The 23265-nt window shown below is 54.9% G+C and overlaps 1 protein-coding gene across 1 annotated transcript in view; it reads left to right on the top strand.

Annotated features, from left to right (window-relative positions):
* The window catches only part of PCNX2 (pecanex 2), a 56492-nt gene that overhangs the window by 18835 nt on the left and 14392 nt on the right, over positions 1-23265 (top strand). The window contains exons 14-26 of the mRNA XM_070401103.1: positions 1781-1891; positions 2478-2569; positions 5102-5211; positions 6146-6242; positions 7300-7392; positions 8559-8709; positions 9934-10075; positions 11509-11686; positions 15330-15438; positions 17688-17817; positions 19921-19979; positions 22197-22412; positions 22900-23153. Of these exons, the coding sequence (XP_070257204.1) occupies positions 1781-1891; positions 2478-2569; positions 5102-5211; positions 6146-6242; positions 7300-7392; positions 8559-8709; positions 9934-10075; positions 11509-11686; positions 15330-15438; positions 17688-17817; positions 19921-19979; positions 22197-22412; positions 22900-23153 (1742 nt within the window). The remainder of the gene's footprint in view (positions 1-1780; positions 1892-2477; positions 2570-5101; positions 5212-6145; positions 6243-7299; positions 7393-8558; positions 8710-9933; positions 10076-11508; positions 11687-15329; positions 15439-17687; positions 17818-19920; positions 19980-22196; positions 22413-22899; positions 23154-23265) is intronic.

Below are 23265 nucleotides of genomic sequence, written 5' to 3'. Positions count from 1 at the left end.
TGGGTGCCGGAGCCCCGCAGCCTCCAGTGCCGGATCGTTCTAAAGGGTCTTGATCCCGGCCGGCCAGCGTGGCTCAGGGTTTGAGCATCGACCTAGGAACCAGGAGGTCACGGTGCGATTCCCGGTCAGGTGGACGCTCAACCCCCGAGCCACGCCAGCCGGGCTGTATTATTATGTATTAATCATGGCGTTATTTTCCTTACCAACAACTGTAAACCTGCCTTTGCCCCACACTGTACCAAGTGCCACATAGGGAAGCGATTGGCCCTGAGAAGTGTCCTCAGGCGATGGCATCGGCCACCACAGTGTAGCCCACACACCTCGGCTGGCGGCTCTACCACCGTCACGGATGTGGCCCTTTGTTGGCCAAAATGTCATTATTTGGCCGGTGACGGTGGTTCAGATCTCGCCACTGAAAACATTGCAACGAATTCACCGTGAGCATCCAACTGTGACCCCATGCTGAGCGAAGGCCCACTTTTCATGGCCACATTCGTCACGAAGCTGGCCCAGCTCTCGGCCCTGCTCTAGAGGGATTCGTCCCACGCGTGCTTGCTTTTAACCCACTGCGAGCGAGAGGAGGACACGGAAGTCTCCCGTTCCTACCATTTCACCGGGAAAGCCTGCACTTCCGATTTTTCAGCAATAACTGTACGCCCCCCCTTCCCCCCGCCTGCCCCCTATCCCCCCGGCATCTACTCCCGCTGTTGACTAGTTGATGTATAGGGTTTAGACATAATCCCTGTGTTTGGCTTATTGGGTTTCAAATCTAATTTCCTTTGTTTTATTGAGGATTACCAGGATCCAACTCCATTGACATTCTACCCAATACACTGAGACGGCAAGGAGGACAGATGCGCCCTAGCATTACTAACGCGAGTTTCTGTGGTTCTGTGAAACCCAGCAGAAATGGGAGAAAGAGAGAGAGAGAGAGAGAGAGCCAAGCTGTGTGCACATGGATGCTTTATCCAGTGCATGTCGATGGCTGGGGGAGGCAGCCCTCCGTGCCCCCTCGTCAGTGTGTGGAGTCTCTTAGTTCATCACCAGTCTCCCCGCCTCCCTGTGGAGTCTGGAGTCAAGACTGAACTCTGAGTCTCCAGCCGATGTTTGTTTATTTATTTAAATAATTTTCTATTGCTTTCAGAGAGGAAGGGAGAGAGAGATAGAAACATCAATGATGAGAGAGAAGCATGGATCGGCTGCCTCCTGCATGCCCCACCCTGGGGATCGAGCCCGCAACCCGGGCCTGTGCCCTGACCGGGAACCGAACCCTGACCTCCTGGTTCATAGGTCGATGCTCAACCACTGAGTCACGCTGGCCGGGCTCCAGCGGACGTTTGCAGTGTTCAGGACTCTCGGCCACTCGAGGGCTCCAGGGACAGACACGCAAAGCAGGGCCCCCCCTGGGCTCCGATTGTTGCCCCTCCCTCCGTCCCCGCCAGGAAGAGCCCCCCTAACTGCCACCCTGGGGTTTCCATGTTCCTGTCACTTTCCCGGTCCGCTTTCTCCCACCCTTGTCTGCCTTGAGCTCACATCCGCCTGGTGAGCTGAAGGCCAGCCCGCTCCCAGCATCCCGAGGTCACGCTCAGGCCGGGCGGCCAGGGCCTCTCTGCAGGCTCCGTCTCGGAGCAGCCTCTGGCTTCCACTGCACACGCTGGGCTCAGCCTAGACAGCCCGCGGGGTCCCGGGCGATCGGGAGGGACGTGGTGGGCGGGCAGGGGGACCACGGCGGGTCCAGGCACGGCGCCCCCTCACCGCCCCTCTGTCTGTGCCCTCGCAGGGTTTTTGTATTGCTTCCCGGCCATGTCCCTCCTGGGCCTCTTCCCGCAGATCAACACGTTCTGCGTTTACCTTTTGGAACAAGTCGACATGCTGGTCTTCGGGGGCTCTGGTACGTGTCCTCCTCCTCCTCCTCCTCCTCCTCCCCCTCCCCCTCCCCCTCCCCCTCCTCCTCCTCCTCCTCCTCCGGTGCCCGGTCGGCCCAGCAGCCTCGGGCTGGAACTCCCAGGACCCGGTCGGTGTCTTCTCGTTGACGTGAGCGCCTGACCTGCTTCCGGTCAGCTCAGTCAGGGCCCAACCGAGAGGGGCCCACCTTGCTGGGTCCAGCCAGTCAGGAACCAGGGAGGGGTGTGCTCTCAGAGCCGTGGAGGGGGCTGGGGGCCCCGCTGGCCATTCCTTGGACAATCCACACGCCGGGAGGTGTGTGAACGAGAGTGAGTGGGTGTCAGGGTGGCGCGTGTGCGTTTGGCCACGTCCGGAGCGTGTGAATGCGAGCGTGGGCTGTGCCATTGCATGCATGGTCGGTGTGCCCCCGTGCAGGCACGTGTGGCTGCCCCTCCTAGGGCCTCTGGGCCAAGCAGGTGAGATGGGGACCCAGGCCCTGATGCCTGAACACACAGCCTTCCCCCGCGCCCTGACCCCGCGCCCTGGCTGTGGGGACCGAGGTCTAGGAGGGCCTGTTGCTGTGTGTGTTCCAGCTGTTTCTGGGATGACGTCGGCCGTCTGCAGCGTGGCCCGGAGCGTGGCCGCCGCCACCGCGCTGCACGCACTCTGCTTCAGCGCCGTGAAGGTAGGTGAGCGGACGCCCCCCCCCCCCCCCCCCCCGTCTTCTCCCAGCACTTTGTGCCCCCTGATGGTCCCTGGAATCAGATGTGGCCTCCAGGTCGGACAGACAGGGACCCTCCGAGCATCAGGGGCAGCAGGCCCGGCGGGGAGGCCTCAGCGGAGGGAGGCCGGGTGTTCAGACACCTGGGCGCACAGGGCCCACCGGGCCGGGCCTGCCCCACAGGCGTCTCTGGCCCGGTCGGCCAGGAGATAAAGGCTTTGTTGCTGGAATCGCTTTTTCTTTTGTTCATCCTGGCTTGAGACGTGCTGTCCATGTAAGTGACCGTCGGGCCATCGTAAGTGGGCTCTGCTTGGAGCGACACGGCCAGCTCTGTGCCGGGAATGGGCGCGCACGCAGAGGCTCTGGGGTTCACTTACGGGTTGAAACACGCCTGGAACCGGACGGAGCTGGGCGCCTCGGAACGGTCCTGGCACCCCAGGGTGGCCCTGCGTCCCCTGGCTCGGCACAGAGCAGCTGCCGCCTGCAAGAAGCGATCTGGCCTGTGGCTCCAGATCCTTCACGTTCTGTCCGTATTTTGAAACGTTTTGGTAAAAATGGAGCCATCTGCATCTCTCCCTTCTCATGCGTAAGCCCTGAGGCTCCGGATAGTCACAGATGGACTCTCACTCTCAGTGCAACGCCTGTTAAATGCTGCAAATTGAAGGAACGAGGTGAGCCAATCCGCAAGGGGGCCCCTCGGATGAAGGAAATCTCGCTGCCTCACCTGGAGCCGGGGTCCTGCTGCCAGTTTAACGAGGCTTTTGTTTCTGCCTTTTGTTCCTTGCTCTCCGCTTCCCAGGACTGACTTTTCCTTCCATCCCTGCGCTGCGGTGGACGGAGGGGCCCTGCCGCCGATGTCAGCATGTCGGCTGTGCTTTTTTGCATTTTTACTATTGTCGCTCGATAGAGGGCAGATCGGGGGACTAGGAGTGGATTTTGCTCCCTGGAATGTTAATTAGGAGACCATTTGGTTCCTCTCCTGATTGCATATTCCCTTTGACTCATCCGAGACGGTAGCAAGTTGACAGTGATGGACAGAAGCCACCGGAATCTTTGCTCCCGGGAGAGGTGTCTGGGTGGTTAACTGGCTGGGTGTCCCACGCGCCGTGATGTCTGTTTTACCGCCCCTGGCCGGGAGGTTCTGTGTTAGTGACGGCGGCGGGGGACGCAGAGGTGGAGGCGCGTCGTTGTAATTCGGGGTTTCCGAGCCTGGTTCGCCACTGCCAGGCCCTCCCAGGTGCCGCAGGGTCGCAGCTCAGGTAGGGCGTTTCCCCCGCATTCAGGATCTAAACCCTAACCGCAGACCTGGGGCAGGCGTCTCGTCCTGGGATCGTCTGAGTCCTGGCAGGGACCTGAGAGATCCTCTAATCCAACCCCTCAATTTTATCTTTGAAAACAAGGAAACGAGGATCCCGAGAGATGAAGTGGCTCGTTAGCATCCCACTCCCCAGACTCCAGACCTTATGTCCTTTTTTTAAAAAAAAAATTTTTATTGATTCCAGAGAGGTAGGGAGAGGGAGAGAGAGAGAGAAACATCAGTGATGAGAGAGAACCATTGATTGGCTGCCTCCCACACACCCTCCCTGGGGAACGAGCCTGACTAGGAATTGAACCCTGACCTCCTGGTTTACAGGCCAACGCTCGACCCCTGAGCCACGCCGGCGGGGCAGAAATGCCCTCCTGTTTAACGGGGTAAGGAAAATGGATTCCTTTTCCCTTAGAAAGTGCACGAAGCTGATACGAAGGGCATCGCAACGTGAGAATGTGCTCTGCCTGCATTCGCTTCATAAGCCAACCGTCAGTTCATCTGTGAGCAGCAGTCCTGACCGAGACCGTGGGAGCCTGGCCAACTGGACACAGGGAGGGGGAGGGACCGACAGAGGGATAGTGGAGACTCGGTGACCTGTGAGGGTCACACCAAGGCCCACGAGGGTGGTCAGAGGCTCTCGGGCGGCCCTCAGCGGGGCTGGTGGGGGGACGGGCCTTGGAGCCAGACTCCCCCCGACTCTCCAGCTGCAGGCCCTGGGCCTCGGCTCCCTGCCAGATGCTGCTCCCGGGACCCTGCGCCTTCCCTGTGGGGGAGAAAGGAGATGCGTTTTAATAGATTTGTATTGGTTTCAGGGAGGAAGGGAGAAGGGGAGAGAGAGAAACACCAATGATGAGAGAGAATCATTACCGGCTGCCTCCTGCACGCCCCACACTGGGGATGGAGCCCACAACCCGGGCATGTGCCCTGACCAGGAATCGAACCCTGACCTCCTGGTTCATAGGGTGACCCTCAACCACTGAACCACACCGGCCGGGCAGGAGATGCGTTTTCATTTCTAAGAAAGTGAGGCTGGCGCGTGAAATGGCTCTCTGCCCAGGGCCGCGCTGGCTTCGCCGGCCTATCGGAGAGTCACGCCCATCCTGTGGGCACCCGTGACCCGCCCACTCGTGAATCTGGTTCTGAGCCCCATGAGCAGCTCACCCATGGGCTCTGCGGTCTCCCCCCAGGAGCCCTGGAGCGCCCAGCACATCCCCGCGCTGTTCTCCGCCTTCTGCGGCCTCCTGGTCTCGCTGTCCTTCCACCTGAGCCGGCAGAGCAGCGACCCGTCCGTGCTCCTGTGAGTACCGCGCCCCGAGCTCGACGCAGGCAGACACTCCCTGCGCTAGAAACACGCTCCACACTGCAGCGCACGCACAGCTGAGACACACACGCTCTGTGCTGGGACACACACATACATCTGTACACACCCGTGCTCTAACGCATGCGTGTGAGTCACATGCCCTGTGATGTAACACACGCACCGATGAGTAATATGACTGTGCTGTAACATGCACACGTGTGTGAGTTTCACACACACACACACTGTGCTTGGGTCCCTGCAGCCTTGCTCTCTCACGGTGGGGGGCGGGGGGTCGCACTCTTCCTAGCTGGTCCCTGGGTGAGGGGGGTGAGGAGGAGGGAATTGCAGGTTGACCAGAAACCCCTGAGCTGCCAGCACACATTCCAGTGCCTCTGTGCTCCCGAGTAAAGCTCACAAGCACACGATGCAGAGATACAGGGGTGCAGGGGATACAGGGGTGCAGGGGATACAGGGGTGCAGGGGATACGGGGTGCAAGGATGGGGGAGGGGTGCCAGGGTGGGGGGTGCAGGGATGGGGAGAGGTGCGGGGTGGGGGAGGGGTGCAGGGTGGGGGAAGGTGTAGGGGTACAGGGGTGGAAAAGGGGTGCAGGGATGAAGAGGGGTGCAGGGGTGGGGGAGAGGTGCAGGGTGGGGGAGGGGTGCAGGAGGGGGAGGTGAGAAGGGAGTGGGTAGCCCGCAGCCCAAGCCTGCCTGGCCTTTCCCATGGGCGAGCATCTGAGAAGTGCCCGCCTCAGCCAAGACCCTCTCTGCACCCAGCCAGTGGCCCCGCTGCCTCGAATGCGGGCCGTTTTCCTTATGGGGAAGGAGAGAGCCTCGTGTCGTCTCTGTGAGTGTGGGGTCCGCGTTGAGGTCTCGCCATGGCCACAGCCACATGTTCCCAACAGTCAAACGCGTGTCCTCCCACTTCCAGGTCCTTCGTTCGGCGCAGATGGTTTCCTAAGAGCTCCCTCCCGGACCCGGAGGAGCTGGCGGAGGACCCTCTCCCGGGAAAGATGAGAGACTCGGTGGTGAGACACCGGGGGACAGCCCGGGCACCCCATGGCACGCGGGGAGCCACACACGCAGGATCGCGCTGGCATGGCCACGCCAGGGCCTGTGACAGCCGCGGCCCCAGATCTCCCCCTCCCCCGGGGGGTCCTCCGTGTCGGGACTGGTGGCCGCGCTCTCTGCTTTGTTGTGGCACAAGTCACACGTGGAGCAGTGAGCTGCGGCCAGCGGCGCCCGATGGCCTCTCGTGCGTGTGGCTGGAGGTGCCGGGAGGGGCCTGCCTGCCTGGGTCTCGGCATGAGGTAGAGCCGTCCTGGTAGGGGATTTCATGTGATGTGTGTGCCCTTCTCTGCGAGGCTTCCGGCCCAATTATAATATTTTAATGAGACCATCGGATTCAGCTTTCACGGTTTGATGCATAATATTCTTGTGCTGTAATGTGAGCATAAGATTCCCTCCTTGTGTCTGGATTTGTTTCTCTGTGTCTTTCTCTGGCCGTCTTATTCTCTCTCTTTTTTCTCTTTGTCTCTCTCTTCCTCTCTCTCTCTCTCTCTGCCTTTCTCTCTTTCTCTCTAGTCTCTCTGTATCTCTCTTTCCTTATCTCTCTCCCCCTCCCTTCCTGTCTCTAAGATCAATAATAATAAAAAAGATGCCCTAACCGGTTTGGCTCAGTGGATAGAGCGTCGGCCTGCGGACTGAAGGGTCCTGGGTTCGATTCCAGTCAAGGGCACGTACCTTGGTTGCGGGCACATCCCCAGTAGGAGGTGTGCAGGAGGCAGCTGATTGATGTTTCTCTCCCATCGATGTTTCTAACTCTCTATCCCTCTCCCTTCCTCTCTGTAAAAAATCAATAAAATATATTTTTTAAAAAAAGAATAGCAGCTAAAAGCTTTAAAAATCTGAAAAAGCAGTATAAGAAAGAGGAACTTAGCTCTTTGAGATTTAATAGTATATTATAAAGACTTCCCCTCTGGGAAGCTTGTCCAGGGTCCCTGCGCTGGGGCCTGATTTGCCTGGTGGCAGGGTTGCCGAGGGAAACACAGAGACATAACCCTGACGGCCGCTTTCTCTCCCCAGAAGGACGTCCTGAAGTCGGACCTGCTCCTGTGCTCCGTGGCCGCGGTCCTGTCCTTCGCTGTGAGCGCCAGCACCGTGTTCCTGTCCCTGCGGGTACGTGTCCACGCGCTGGCCCCCTTCCCGCAGGCTGGAGGGGACGGGGAACCAGAGGAAGGAAGCAGGACCAGCTGGGAGGCCTGGGGGGTGGCCCTGGGCAGTGGGGACTGGGTCCCGGCTGAGGCTTGGCCCACAATTGCAGGCAGGTTTGGCTCTTTTTAGGGGGAGAGAGGGGGGTAATCCTCACCCAAGTTTTTCCATTGATTTTTAGAAAGAGAGGAAGGGAGGGGAAAGAGAGAGAGAAACATCGATGTGAGCGAGACACATCAGTTGGTTGCCTCCTGCATGCCCCCAACCAGGACTGGGGGTCAAACCTGCGACCCTTGGGTCCGGGAGCCGACTCTCTAACCACTGAGCACTCCGGCCAGGGCATGGGTTTGGCTCTTTGTTGACCCTTTCTCTCCCCCAGTGGGAGTTGTGTTGCTGCCTGCCTGTGGGCCCCACCACCGTGAGGTGGGTCAGTAGTAATAGGATAGCCTGAGTGAGGCCCCAGCGAGTGACACGCAGGTCACAGCACCAGCGCCAGAGAGATTCAGTAGAGAAACAGAAGCAGAGAAATCTCAGTGGGATTGGCGGCTTGAGCTTCTGACGGGCAGCTGCTGTCTCTATAAAAATGTTATATATTTATGAATTCTTTCAATGAGGCAGAATCCATTAGCTAGTTTTGTTATTCTTTTTAAAAATATATCTTTATTGATTTCAGGGAGGAAGAGAGAGAGAGAGACATTGATGAGAGAGAAGCATTGATCGGCTGCCTCCTGCACGCCCCCTCCTGGGGATCGAGCCCACAACCCTGGCATGTGCCCTGACTGGGAATCGAACCGTGACCTCCTGGTTCATAGGTCGACGCTCAACTACTGAGCCAAGCCAGCCGGGCAGTTTTGTTATTCTTCAATCTCCTTTTTTTAAAGTATTCCATGGCCAGAACCCCCTGGGCCTCACGACTTCCACGGGCCGGTTCTCCGCCCGCCTTCTTGGTTCTGGGTGGTTCTCAGCCCAGAGCTGGGGCTCGTGATGAAGGAGGCACCGTTCCGAGGCCCGCGGCGAGGCCTGAGCTTGCGTCTGTGCTTTGAGGGGGACGGGGGTGGCCAGTGGCCTGTGTCACCCTGGGCGGCCCTGCCCCGGGGCCGAGCCGGCTCACGGTCACGCCCTCTGTCCTGCAGCCCTTCCTCAGCCTCGTGCTGTTCGCCCTGGCCGGCGCCGTGGGCTTCGTGACCCACTACCTGCTCCCGCAGCTCCGCAAGCACCACCCGTGGATGTGGCTCGCACACCCCGTGCTGAGGAGCAGGGAGTACCTGCAGCGGGAAGTGACGGGTGAGTGACGGGCTCCCGTGCGGCGCACCTGGGCCTCAGATGTTTTCCCCGAACGCAGCGCGCGTCGCCGGGAGGCTGGTGTGTGCGACATGGAGAGAGGTGACCGCCGTCCTCTCAGCTGGGGGCTCAGACCCAGAGGGAGTCAGGCAGCTGCTTCTGTAGGGTGTCCCAAAATTCACGCAAGAAGTAATTTTGATAGAAAACACAGGTTTATAATTAAAAATAGTAATTTTTTAATTGATTCATAAAGTATACAGGATAGGGTTACGTGTGGAATAGCACATCGGGTCAATGGCCTCCACGGCTTTGCTGGCACATCCGCAAAGCCGTGGCCTTCATTGGTCTTCATTGTCCCTGCCCCTGGGCCATCACTGGTACTTGGTCATGCTTATCGAATGGAAGGGTTTGACATCAAAGGGCAACAGATATTAGCATCTGATTCAATAAACCAAGTAAAATTAGGCTTTTATTTTGTTGTTGTTGTTGTTGTTAATGCTCACGCAAAATTCAAATCTTGCGTGAATTTTGGGACACCCTGTACATCTTGTCCTGAAAGTCAGTGTGACCAGCGTTTGAAAGTCCGATCGCACCCCCCCACCCCCGGTCCCCAGGGCCTCTCTGGCCAGGAGCAGCTCAAAGGTCTCCTTTAAGTCGGCGTTTTCCTATCAGCGCTGCGGATGAGGGCAGCTTCTGTTCCTCTTAATTTCCATATTTTTGCAGCGACCTGGCTGAGGGGGTCGTGTGTCTCTGAATTGGTGACAGATGTCGACAGGACTCTGTCCACGTATTTCCTAAGCGGCTGCATCGCACTGGCTGTGACGGCCCCGATCGGACAGCGTCGAGCTCCTCTAAACTGAGAAGTCAGAAAAAGGGGTTTTGCAGAGCAGGAAGCCTGATCTAACTGGTTGTCTTTTAGGAGCGATTGACATGGGGAATGTTACCGTGAGGGTGACTTTGGTTTTGTAATCCACAACATCATTCTGATAGGCTACACTTTAGTTCCTCTTTGTTCAATTTCACTCTTCCCAGTTCCCCGGCCCCTGAACAGGATGAAATAAAAATGGACATTTACTGAGCCCGGACTCTAGATCGGGAGGCATTCTGCTGGGTCACCATTTATGTTACGGCGACCTGTTACTCCTTATGAATTAAAGGGGGGGTATTGCTTATATCCCACAAATACTTGATCCGTGGCCGTCCTGGGCGGGTTTGTGTCTCCCGCAGACGCCGCCCACCTGATGTGGTTCGAAAGGCTCTACGTGCGGCTGCAGTGTTTTGAAAAGTACATCCTGTACCCGGCCATCATCCTGAACGCGCTCACCATCGATGCGTTCTCCATCAGCAACTACCGGCGGCTCGGGACCCAGTAAGTGGGCGATGGCTCATTCTCCTCCCGGCGGGGCTCACGACCTTGGTGAGCCCGAGTGAACTTTCTCTAGACGGGAGGTCGGCTTTGTGGGGTTCGTGGGGTGTTCCCCACCTCGCAGAGCGCAGAGTGGGGCGGGCAGGCATTTGCAGAGCAGCCTGGGTGCCGATGGAGGCGGAGCTGGAAGTGGTGTCGGGAATGACTGTCCGCGGGTTTGAGAATCATCCTGCAGCGTAGACAGCGCTCACGGGAAGGCGTGAGGCCGGGGCTCCCCGAGTTCCTGCCTCGTGTCACTTCATTCAGCAAGTGCGCTGGCGTTCAGTGCTGGCGGGGTGTCCCTGCTCGCTGTTGTCAGGAGACGCGCAGTCGAGTCACTGGTTCCATTCATGCAGATTAACTGGGTTCACCGCCGGAAATCCACCGGATCATTTGTGGATTTGTCCTTCTGCCTAAGGCCGTGATGGTGAACCTTTTGAGCTCGGCATGTCAGCATTTTGAAAAACCCTAACTTAACTCTGGTCCCGTGTCACATATAGAAATTTTTTGATATTTGCAACCATAGTAAAACAAAGACTTATATTTTTGATGTTTATTTTATATATTTAAATGCCATTTAACAAAGAAAAATCAACCAAAAACATGAGTTCATGTGTCACCTCTGACATGCGTGTCATAGGTTCACCATCACTGGCCTAAGGGGTTCTGGTCCAATGAGCTGTTGGAGGAGGAGGCTGGGAAAGAGATACACTCCCAGATTTGCTCAGGAGCCACGTGGCTCAGACGTTATGTGCCCAGGTCAACCCTGACGCCTGATCCCAGGCGGGCGGGGCCCCTCCTGCTCTTCCTTTCAGGGGGTGAGGATGGATCCGGAATATCTGCCAAAGGCCGAGCAGGCTAAGCCCCAAGGCCTCTGAGTCCTGGGATCTGAGCAGGTTCCTGGTCACGCATGGCAGACACTGACATGCATGGCCCCGTCACCTCCTGCCTCACCTGCCTTCCGGTCCAGACCTGGCTCGGGGAGGCCAGGGCCAGAGGCCACGTCTTTGGTACTTAGAATCCCAGGCTTCGGTCGAGGGGTGACAGTGAGCCTCGCTGGGTAAGGAGGGCGGACGCTGGGACTGCGGAGGCCTGTCGCTGCCCTTGGCCTGCAGATAAGCTCCCGTCCTTCCGAAGGAGGGGGTGATCCAAGGCCTCGGGGGGCCATGGAGGCGCCTCGAGGGGCAGCCCCTGCTGGGGATCCCTTCGGGGCTGAGTGTAATCCCAGTTCCGCCCCTCGAGCACTGAGACAGGGGACCCCAGTCCCCGAGACGCCGGTTCCTGCTCTGTCAGGGGAGGGTGGTCCCCGATTGACCAGGTGCAGTAGGTGCAGGGGATGCGAATCCCGGGAGCCCTGGACGCCGGCGCGGCTCACCGCCCTCCGTCTCCGCCCGCAGCTGGGACAGCTTCCTGCTGATCGTGGCGGGCATGAAGCTGCTGCGCGCCTCCTTCTGCCACCCCGGGCGCCAGTTCGCGCCCCTGGGCTTCGCCGTCCTCTTCTTCCACTTCGACTGCAGGGGCCTGTCCGAGAGCTTCCTGCTGGACTTCTTCCTCGTGTCCATCCTGTTCAGCAAGGCAAGTCCGTGGCCCTTCCCTTCACTCAGTCTCAAAGGCGCATTTCTTACCGGATGGCCTCTTCCTTGGTTTTCTGACGCAGGTGGTAAGTCCTGCACTAAAGTTGAACCACATGGCCCGGCCGGTGTGGCTCAGCGGGTAGAGCATCAGCCCGCGGACCGAAGGGTCCCGGCTTTGACTCCGGTCAAGGGCACGTACCTCGGTTGCAGGCTCCTCCCCGGCCCGGGCCCTGGTCGGGGCTCATGCAGGAAGCAACCAATCGATGTGTCTTTCTCACATCAACGTTTCTCTCTGTCTCTCCTTCTCCCTTCTACTCTCACTAAAAACCAGTGGAAAAATATCCTCGGGTGAGGATTAACAACAACAAGAAAACAAAAACAAAAACAAAAAAAAGACAGAGAAGAAAAGTCTAAATAAAATCCCAAAACAAGGATGGGGAACATGCCTCAGAGAGAGAGAAGTTGGATGTAAAGGATGAAGGAACTGGAAGGAAGGCAGAGCGCTGCATAAACCCTATTATTATCACATTGCACCCCAAGAACAAGGTAGCTCTCTTCCACCATCACCTGATTCTTCCCGTGGACGTCCACCCTAGCCTCCTTCAGGGGACCCGCCCCTGACCCCGTGCACAGCCAGAAACGCTCACCGACACAGATTCCATGTAACCCCTAATTCTTGGGGGTCCCCACGGGACCTGTGAGAGGTGTGTGCTCCTGCCTCCTGGCGGTTGTAACATGCCCGTGTGCCCTGGTGGCTTCATTTGCATGCACGGATACGCTAACGAGCAGCTCTGAGCTAGGACCCTGGCTGAGGCTTCCTGTCCCGTTCCGTTGGGGTCTGAATTGTCTGGCTGCATAAGGTCGGCTCATCAAGGCCCAGGCTTCGCACTTCCCTCATTAGCTCCCACTCATTTGCCTAAGTAGCTCTCTCCTGCTGGGCACGCTCATGCCCTCTGCAGCCCCCTTTCTCTTTTTCGTTACAATTTTCCAAAATGCACTTCACGGATGACAAACTGTCACCCTGGTGGCTCTCTCCTCTCTCGGTGTTTCCTGCCCTTCAGGTTTTATTTCCACTTTATTGCAGTAGGCTAATCGGGTTCCTACTGCTTGATGCCTCTTGCCTGAAAAATTCTGCTGTGGTTTTGCATTTATTAGTAAATATGGTGTTTACTGCCATATAGCACTCACAGTCTTCATCAGGCTTCAGGAAAACGCTCTTATTACGGGGGTGCAAGCGGCTTTTTGTGAGTGAGCTGAATTTATTTTCCAATATTCTTCCTGCATTCATTGAGCATCATAAGGTTTTTCTTTTTTTACTTCCTTCATTTTTAAAATATACTGACATTTCTTCTAATGTTCAAACATTTGAAGATGAACCAAACTTGATCATATGTTTTGTACATTTATAGATTCATTGTGTAAACATTTTATTGAGGAATTTTGCATTTATTTTAATAGGTGAGAACATGTGTATTATTCTTGTTCACTTTAATATGAAAGAATACTCTCCCAATGTGAACCGTGAAGTTTTTCTATGATGGGCATTTGAAGGCTATGCATTTTCCTCTATAAACTGCTTTAGCTGAGTCCCACAGGTTAGGATTGGTACTACTGCTTTTCACTGTCATTCATTTTTAAATATTTTGTCATTTTGACTACCATTTACTCTCAGTTCAGTCTTGTGTTTGTTATTATATCCAAATGCAAACTTTGTGGTTATTATGGCTATTGCTATTTTGTCCTCTTTTTACTATTAACTTCTAATTTAATTGCAAAGAGATTTACATGGTATCATTTTTTTTAGCCTGGGTTAAGACTTCTTTTTTTAGTTTAGGAAGTTATATCTTGTAAATGTACATATGCTTGAAAATTATATAATTCTCATTGGTTAGCTGCAAGGTTCTAATATACTTATCTCTTAGCTAAAGCTTATCGATTCTGTTGGCAAGCGATTTTATGTGATTATTTATTAAATTATCATTTTCTGAGATGTATGTCTTAAGCTCTCTCCCTATTATAATACATTTGTTCATCTTACCCTAATCTTGTCCATCTTTGTTTTTGATATCTTGCAATTATGTGTTTAAGTATATTCATTCCAGTTATTTTATCTTTCTGGTAACTCTTCCTTCTTCATTTTTATCATTATGTACTGCTTTTTTTATTTTTTAGAGTAAAAGTCTATTTTGTCTAATTTTTAAAAATATATTTTTTTATTAATTTCAGAGAGGAAGTGAGAGGGAGAGAGAGAAACATTAGTGATGAGAGACAATCATTGATCGGCTGCCTCTTGCATGCCCCCACACTGGAGATCAAGCCAGCAACCCTGGCATGTGCCCTTGACTGGAATCGAACCTGGGACCCTTCAGTCCACAGGCCGGTGCTCTGTCCACTGAGCCAAACTGGCCAGGGCTGGTGTCTTTTTAAAAATTCTCTTATCTAAAACTTTCTGAGTTATTTTAATATTTATTATAAAAGCACTTATAAAAGCAGGATTTTTCTTTTTAATCCAGATTGAGAATCTATATTGTAATAGGCAGGTTGTATCTGTCTACATTTACTGTGATCGCTGATGCTTTTTGTTGTATTTTTGCTGCATATTTGTGATTTTTCTTTGTCTCCCCCTCCCCCACTCCGTCTTCCTTATCTTGTATTAACCAGCATGGGCCTTCCTCGGTCCCCTTTTCCCTCTAGAGCTTTGGAAATGGAATATTGTGTATCTGGTCCCTTCATGCCATGAATCCATGTCCACCCGTTCCTTCTTGCTCTTTTTCCTACTCCCCTCAAAATGTCTGATAGTTTTCCCCAGTTCTTTTCTTCTGGCTTTAACCCCAGCTGAGCTCCTTAACCTGTTCCCTTAGGCCCTTCAAGGGTCTCCCCACCTTCCCTGCAGCGTCTGCCCTTTCTCGGCGGCTCTCACTTCGGCTGCGTCGGAGCGTGAGAATGAGTCTCTCGTTCCTGGCTTTGCTTACGTGGAAATACCAGCCACCGAGCTCAGCAAAACGTAATTGTGACGGATGCGTGCAATCACAGTGCCGCGCAGTGGGACCTGTTAGAGCTTTAGCTGGGCAGACGGGGCCGCCTGTCTGCCTGTGGCTGCTCGGCCTGACCTACTTCCAGGCCTTCTCAGAAGGCGGATGGAAACCTCGCAGGACATAGTCCTGCCCTGGAACCCAGCGGGAGTAACTTTCCGTAACTTCCTGTTTAGGGTATTTGAGAGGTCATCTTGTTTATGCTTGCAATCAGTCACAGGTTAATTATTGTTTTTTTTAAATATATACTTATTGATTTCAGAGAGGAAGGGAGAGAGAGAGAGGGAAACATCAATGATGGGAGAGAATCACGGATGGGCTGCCTCCTGCACGCCCCACACTGGGGACTGAGCCCGCAACCCGGGCATGTGCCCTTGACCGGAATCGAACCATGATCTCCTGGTTTATAGGTCGACGCTCAACCACTGAGCCATGCTGGCCGGGCTGTTCTAACCTATTCTTAGCAGGTGCCTTGATGTAGGACAAGGGGAGGTACGAGGGAGGGACCAGCAGTAGTTGCCCCGTCCCAGCCGGAACACCCGTGTGTGCTTGACCTTGACGCCCCTACACCATGGTCGTCACCTCTGATGAATCTCCTTCCTCTACTTTCAGCTCGGGGACCTGCTCCAGAAGTTACAGTTCGTCATGGCGTATGTGGCTCCTTGGCAGATGGCTTGGGGCTCGTCGTTCCACGTGTTTGCTCAGCTCTTTGCAGTCCCTCGTATCCTTTCTGCTGCTATTTTTACCTACATTTCCTGGATGTAAGCTTTTCTCTTTTTTTAATATATTTTTATTGATTTCAGAGAGGAAGGGAGAGGGAGAGAGATAGAAACATCCATGATGAGAGAGAATCATGGGTCAGCTGCCTCCTGCACACCCCACACTGGGGATCGAGCCCGCAACCCGGGCATGTGCCCTTGACCGGGAATCGAACCGTGACCTCCTGGTTCACAGGTCAACGTTCAACCCCTGAGCCACGCTGACTGGGCTGTCCATCTGATTTAATACTTCCTACATTTTTGTTTCCCAGGATGTGGTTCCGGGCTACTTGCACCGGGACCCCTGGGGGAGTTTGCTAAATAGACCCCTCAGCCTGGCACCTACGTTAACATCCCATCTCAGGGGTGCACCCTGGGATCCCCACCTTCGCAAGCCTCCCTGGTGGATCGTACCTCCCCGATGTGTGTGACCCAATCTAGGCCCTGGCAGCCCGTCGTTGGCTCGTGTTGAGGACGGCTTGGCTTCCTTTTGCACACACGTTTGTAAGGAGCCCCTGGGACCTGAACTCCGTGTGCAGAGATGGAATAATACTTGGGCTCATCATTAAGTGATACCGTAGTCTAGATTTTTTTATTTTTAATTCTCATCTGAGGATATTTTTTCCATTTTTGTTTTGTTTTTAGAGAGAGTGGAGGGGCGGGAAGAGGAGTGGAGGAGAGTGAGAGAGAGAGAGAGAGAGAGAAACGTTGATGTGAGAGAGACACATCGATTGGTTGCTCCCGGTACGTGCCCTTGACTGGGAATGGAACTGAGTCCACAGGCCGATGCCCTAACCACTGATCAAACCAGCCAGGGCTTTTCTAGATTTTTTTTCTTTTAATTTAAAATGCCCTCCTGCAGATTTATGTGTGAAAAACACCTCTTCTAAGCAAACCACGAGCCGGCTCACAGTGCACATTGTTCTGTGTGTCTATTCTTAGACCGGCACTGAGATTTCTAAAGTTCCTCAAGGTTATTCGGCAGAACAAGGTACGGGGGGAATGTGGCTAAAGTGTAAGCCTGTGCACGGCCCTTTCCTGGAACTGCAGTCGTTTTCGGTCAGTCTCCGTGCTTGGCTCCTAAAGCTCTCTCTCTGGTGACACCCCCGCTAGCCACGGTCACCTTCCCAGCCTCGATCGGCTGCCAGGGTGGAGCCCAGTGCCCTGCGAGCAGGGTGTCATGGGATAGATGGTTCAGGGAACTGGACAGATAGGCCCTCCAGACGCAGCTCTCAGGCCCCTGCATGCCAGGCCTGGGTGCTGGAGTCATTTTGAAAAGTTCATTGTTGTATCCCTCTGTTAGGACCTGCGGGTCCATCCTGGCGCGGGGAGGGGGCTGGTTAGCTCCACTGGGGAATTGAATTCGCTCTCGGGCTGGCGGGGTGCTGTTTGGTAAATTGCTTTTTCCAGTTCCGGCCTGTTTCCTCTCTCGGGAGCCTCTGTCAGTTTCCGAGCCGGTAAGCCCCAGGGAGAGACGAGACTGTTCGCCCCTGTAATACGTGTGGAGACCATGTAAGACCCTGGCCTGCGGATGAGTAGCCAGATGCAGCAGGACGATCTGTTAAGAGTGTATCTTAGGGTGGCTGCTTTCTACTCTTTTTGAGCTTCTGCTGATTATTTTTTTTTTAAGTATTAACGTTGATTCTGTCATTTTAAATGTACTGGGTCCAAGGCAGCTTTGAAAGGTGATACCAGGGACCTGTTAGGTTGACCTCTTGGCTCTGTCGGTAGGACATAAAGAGGCTGTATGTGGCCCGGCCAGCGTGGCTCAGTGGTTGAGCGTCGACCTGTGAACCAGGAGGTCACAGTTCCATTCCTGGTCAGGGCACATGCCCGGGTTGCAGACTCGATCCCCAGTGTGGGGTGTGCAGGCGGCAGCCGATCCATGATTCTCTCTCATCATTGATGTTTCTCTCTCTCCCTCTCCCTTCCTCTCTGAAATCAATAAAAATATATTAAAAAAAAAAAAAAAGGAGGGTGCAGGTGCCCGCTGTCTCAGCCCCAGTTCCCTGTCACCCCTTAGCGACCACGGTCAAGTCTTACCTGCTTGCCCCGAGCGTGCTGTGTCTCAGTGGTCGTCCCTAAATGAAACCCCACGGCCATCTTCCTTTCTGGGTGAGAAGACGGCTGGACTATAAGCCGGTCAGAATCTCAGGTGATGCTTAGAAACGGAACAGTGAAAAGACCACTTGCCTTAGCTCCCGGCTCCCAGACTCGGCCCTGCTCTTCTTCCAGACGTTGGCCACGTCCATCTTCTCCACGCCGCTGAGCCCGTTCCTCGGGAGCGTCCTCTTCATCACGTCCTACGTCCGGCCGGTGAAGTTCTGGGAGAAGAACTACAAGTAAGACCCTGACGCTGCTGCGGGCTGGCTTCCTGCACTTGGCGCTTCCTGGGGCCTCCTCTCGGCGGGGGCCCGGGCTCCTTGCTTTGCTCTGCTGGGGGGAGGGGGACGCGGCGGGGAGCAGGTGTCTCATGGGGGCCCCCAGTTCAGGGGCTCAGCCCAGGGGCTTCGGGCTCCTGACAGAACACAGCTTGCTGGGGCCCGCCCCGGTTCCCGGCCCAGGTTCCCAGCCCAGGTTCCCGGCCCAGGTTCCCAGCCCAGGTTCCCGGCCCAGGTTCCCAGCTGTCACCATCGCCCTCCTGGGAAGGGTGAGGTCCCTGGCGATGGGCTTTGTTAAGGGCCGCAGCCCTCGATGAGAAAACAGCGCGTGTATTACCGGCTTCCTGTTTGGAGACGTGGGTGGTTTGATGGATGACTGTATACTATCGCCTTTATGATTTTACAATCGGGCCACAGGGCCACGTGTTCACGAGTCAAACAGTGCAGTCAGATAGCAGGCCCCGCACCCTGTCCCCGCTGCGGTCCGGGAGGAGACAGCAAGCCCACTCGCTCTGTGGGCAGCAGCATGGACACTCACGCCGTGGGGCCGTCGGGCAGAAACACAGTTGCTGAGCTAGTTGGCACCTGTGAGTGGGGGGCCCCACATGTGCAGGGAAAGTGCTGAGAAGAGCTCAGACACCCCGGCCCTTCTCAGGGGTGTATGTGGGGGCTGGTGGGGGGCAGAGCCCTGGGCGCACAGGCAGCTTAGCGGATGACCACTCAGATCTCAAGCGCCTGCATCCCGCCGCCTCCTGGGGAGACAGCTTTCCCGTTAGCGCTGCGTTAGGTGTTGGAATTCCCCGCGGAGTTTGGTAAATGACTTCCGTTGAGCTCAGTCCCACTTTAAAAATTGTTGATTCCGCTGCTGAAAATTCCATTTGTCCTAGGTCTTAAGGTGAAATTAAAATTCCATCTAGGGACTCCCTGTGTCGGCCTGGGATCCGGGCCTTCATTTGAGAGAGTTTGTTGTTTGCTTTATTTCCTGCCCCCCGGGCTCTCTCATCTCCAAGGCTGATCTGAGGGTATTTCAAAGGCGACGTGAAGCGGGAATAGGACAGCGCGTTGGGGTTGGCGGCTGTCTGAGCAGAGGGGCTCGGGGACATGGGAAACTCAAGGCCTGGTGGCGTTTTAGGGGCATCGGTGGGGTGGCACCGTCTGCACAGGCAGTTATTGGGGAGACTGTCGTTGGCAGGTCACCCCTCTGGGTTGAGTCTGTCCCTCACCTGATGGCTCTGAGATCAAGGGGCCGCCCTGGACTGGCCGGCTTATGGAAGCTGTGACTGCAGTGAGCGCTCATAACTGAAGAGGTTTAAACTGGTTCTGGTGGCCACTTGTTACCATGGCTACCACCAATCCGTCTTCTCCTAAATTGGTGAGAGCTGTTTTGTGGTCCAACCCAAGAAAGGCCTGTAAGGACACCCCCCAACTCTTTTTATTTTTTAAATAAATTTTTATGGATTTCAGAGAGGAAGGGAGAGGGAGAGAGAGAAACATCAATGAGAGAGAGAATCATGGATCAGCTGCCTCCTGCACGCCCCCCACTGGGGATCAAGTCTGCAACCCGGGCATGTGCCCTGACCGGGAATCGAACCATGACCTCCTGGTTTGTAGGTCGATGCTCAACCACTGAGCCACACTGGCTGGGCTGCCCCCTAACTCTCGAAAGCAAGTGGCAGAGACGTTGAGCACTTGCCATGATCTCTGGAATCCATGGCAAAGAAAGGCGCTACGGTGCACCGAGTTCTGAGACGGACACTCCGGTGGCAGTCCAGTGCCGGCTTCTGTTGGTTGGATCGGGCGCTCCACGCTGAGCAGGCACAAGGCGGGGCTCCCTAACCCTGAGAACTCCTCATCTCTTCCCTCCACGTGTTTCCTGTACGTTTCCCTCCCTCTGTTCCCTGGGACCCCTCGCTGCAGCCTTGTCAAACTGGAGCCATCATCCTCACACGCACATGTGAGCCCCACCTCCCGTGCATCCCCCACCCGCACGGCCACGTCTGCAAACCAGCTCTCTGGCCTGCGGGGGTCTCACCGTGACTTCTCCCTGTTCTGTGGCCCCGACAGCACCAGGCGAGTGGATAACTCCAACACCAGGCTGGCCGCCCAGATGGAGAGGGACCCAGGTGAGATGTTTGTTCCCTTCCTTCTCTTTCATTCAGACGATGTCCTTTGTCCTGTGGGTGGAGCCCTTCGATCCAACCAGGGGATGAAGTACTTGCTCTTTGAAATGACCGTGGAGACCACTCGCGTCTTGGTCAATACGCCGACGTAAAGATAAAGCTGAGCAGACAGGCGGGGCACGCGGGCCGGTTCTGTGTGGGAGTGAATTCATCGTCACGTAGAATTAACGCAGCATCGAACACCTCTGTTCGTTCAGACATGTTTGTGTCTGTGCGATAAACATCACGTACAGACGCTGCAGCCTGGTCTCTTAGGAACCATCATGTGGTGACACAGCAGGCTCGGACGGTGGCCTGTCCCTAAAGGCAGGTCATCCCACCATCCACGCTCTAGGGTCCAGAGGCCTCCAGAACTTTCCTTCAACATGAAGCTATGGAAGGATTTACCTGCTAGAACATGATTGCACTTTTTTTTCTTCCTTTCCAGAATCTATCTAATTTGCAATCATTCCGCCTCCTTTTTATTTCTCCTATCAGAATGCAAATATTAACTTCTATTTTTACCCACCTCCCCCTCCCCCGGGCAAGGAATTCTGTTTGGGGAGAATTGTAGGTCGCTCATTATCTGTATTTGAGTTGCGTGTACATGACTAATTGAAACTCATCATGAAATTTGAAAAGACCTGGAGAGAGAGGTTTCCTTTTGGTTGAACTTCCTGGCAGTACAAGTTGGGGGTGGGTACAGCTGTCTCTCGGGGCGGCTGTGGGACGCGGTGACATTCCAGGGCCATTGATACTGGGCAGATGGACAGTGTCCTGTGTGCACTGTGCCTTTAATTATGCATAATTTTATCTCATTTTAATCTAATTATGCAGGTATGTAGTCAGTGTGTTCTGAGGAGATCACTTTGGGTGGATTAAATTGTTTTGTTTCATTTAAACATCAAATCGTTTGGACAACTAGGCAAAAGTTAAATTTCTCATTCAGGCCCTTCCTTTAAAACTGCCAGAGACTCACATCTCTATTTAGTGTCTAAGAATCATCATAGAAAAGGAATGAAATGGAGGTCAGGCAGCTTCTTCTGCATAGAAACCAAGCGTGCTGACGCTTCGTGCGACTCCATGACACGGCTCAGCCCACGTGGATGATGAGTGACATGGGCCCCTATGACAGGTGATGTGAAGAAATCTTGTCTCGCCCTGGCCGGTGTGGCTCAGTGGATAGAGCAGCCTGGGAACTGAAGGGTCCTGGGTTCGATTCCGGTCAAGGGCATGTACCTCTGTACCTCGGTTGCAGGCTCCTCCCTGGCCCGGGCCCTGATTGGGGCTTGTGTAGGAGGCTATCAATCAATATGCTTCTCTCATATCGATGTTTCTGTCTGTCTCTCCCTCTCTCTTCCACTCTCTGAAAATCAATGGGAAAATATCCTCAGATGAGGATTAAAGAAAAAGAAAAAGAAAAGAAAGCTCATCACTATCTTAAGAGCACTGATTCTCCACCAGGGTCTTCAGGAATGGGCTGGGAAGTCCTGGGTGTGAGCACGCCCAGCTGTTCGATTTGAAAAGCCGACCCAGCCTGGGTGTAGGGAATCCACTAGATAAGGTCCCAGGGAAGATACACAGGCGACCCACCTGGCAGGTGTGGGTGTCCACCTAAGACAATCATGCAGCTGGGAAGAGGGCAGAGGTCCTGGAAATGGAGGGAGGTAGGAAGATGGGGAAAATGTTAGAAGAAAGGAAAAGGGAGAGGCTGAGGTGTGGAGGAGCGGGAACAAAGGCCCAGAGGTTACAGCTGACTGAGTCGGGGAACAGAGGGGCCCGCCTGGGACATGTTGAAGGTGAGGCATTTGAGACACACAGGAGAAGTAGACACGTGGGTATAAGGTCTAGAGCAGCGGTCGCCGACCGGTGGCCCATGGACCACTGGTGGTCCCTGAGGTCCAAAAGGTTGGCAACCGCTGGTCTAGAGCTCAGATAGGGGGTCCCTGCAGGAGACACGGATTTGTAGGTGTTCTGCATTTAACTCGACTTCAGGCCAATTGTGTAGATGAGACGGCGTAGAACATGTGTCAGGGAAAAACAGGCAGGTCCACCACATCCACTGAGATGGCGAAGCATCTGAAAGGCCTGATTTAGCCCTGATCACATGACAGCTCTGCTTCCTGGCTCTGAGGGCGCAGAACCCAGCACTCACCTGGCATGTGTCTCGTCGTCTTTCAGCGAGCGATGACAACAACCTCAACTCCATCTTCTACGAGCACCTGACGCGGTCCCTCCAGGAGTCCCTTTGCGGAGACCTGGTCCTCGGGCGCTGGGGGAACTACAGCTCCGGCGACTGCTTTATCCTGGCCTCCGACTACCTCAACGCTTTCGTCCACCTGATCGAGGTCGGAAACGGCCTCGTCACCTTCCAGCTCCGCGGGCTGGAATTCCGAGGTGAGGATCGCCTGGGTGTGGAGGTTGCTGGGAGTCAGTGACTTGAGTTATCATCACATAAAACTTAGGAAGTCCCCTCTAACGAGGAAGGACTGCACGCCTGGCTGGTAGAATGAGAATTAGCATGGCCCAGCTGCCTTCATCCAGTTATAAGTGCTCATCGTCCCTCAAAAAAGGCAAGAGGGCCCAGCCGGCATGGCTCAGTGATTGAGCATCGACCTCTGAACCAGGAGGTCACGGTTCGACTCCCGGTCAGGGCACATGCCCGGGTTGTGGGCTTGATCCCTAGTGTGGGGCGTGCAGGAACCAGCCAATCAATGATTCTCTCTCATCACTGATGTTTCTCTCTCTCTCTCCCTCTCACTTCTCCTCTGAAATCAATAATAATAATAAAAAAAAAAGGCAGGAGGGAATTCCCTTCTCAGCACAGGCTCCCCTACCTTTCCCCCCAGCCTCTGTATAAAACTCACGTCTGTTGCTCCGCCAGGAACCTACTGCCAGCAGAGGGAGGTGGAGGCCATCATGGAGGGCGACGAGGACGACCGGGGCTGCTGCTGCTGCCAGCCCGGCCACCTGCCCCACCTGCTGTCCTGCAACGCCGCCTTCCACCTGCGCTGGCTCACCTGGGAGGTCACGCGGACGCAGTACATCCTGGAGGGCTACAGCGTCCTCGACAACAACGCGGCCACCATGCTGCAGGTGTTCGACCTGCGCAGGATCCTCATCCGCTACTACGTCAAGGTAACTGACCCACAGGGCCCAGCCGGGCCTGTGAAAAACCCTCGAGGCCGTGGGGTAGCCGGAGTCCAGGCCCAGAGTCAGGTTCTCACAGGCAGTCGCTTCTCACCCAGGT

The sequence above is a fragment of the Myotis yumanensis genome, unplaced genomic scaffold (genome assembly GCF_028538775.1).
Source record: "Myotis yumanensis isolate MYYU_CA2020_CCGP unplaced genomic scaffold, mMyoYum1.0.hap1 SCAF_22, whole genome shotgun sequence".
Taxonomy (NCBI): domain Eukaryota; kingdom Metazoa; phylum Chordata; class Mammalia; order Chiroptera; family Vespertilionidae; genus Myotis; species Myotis yumanensis.
This window is presented reverse-complemented; position numbering and strand designations above follow the sequence as displayed.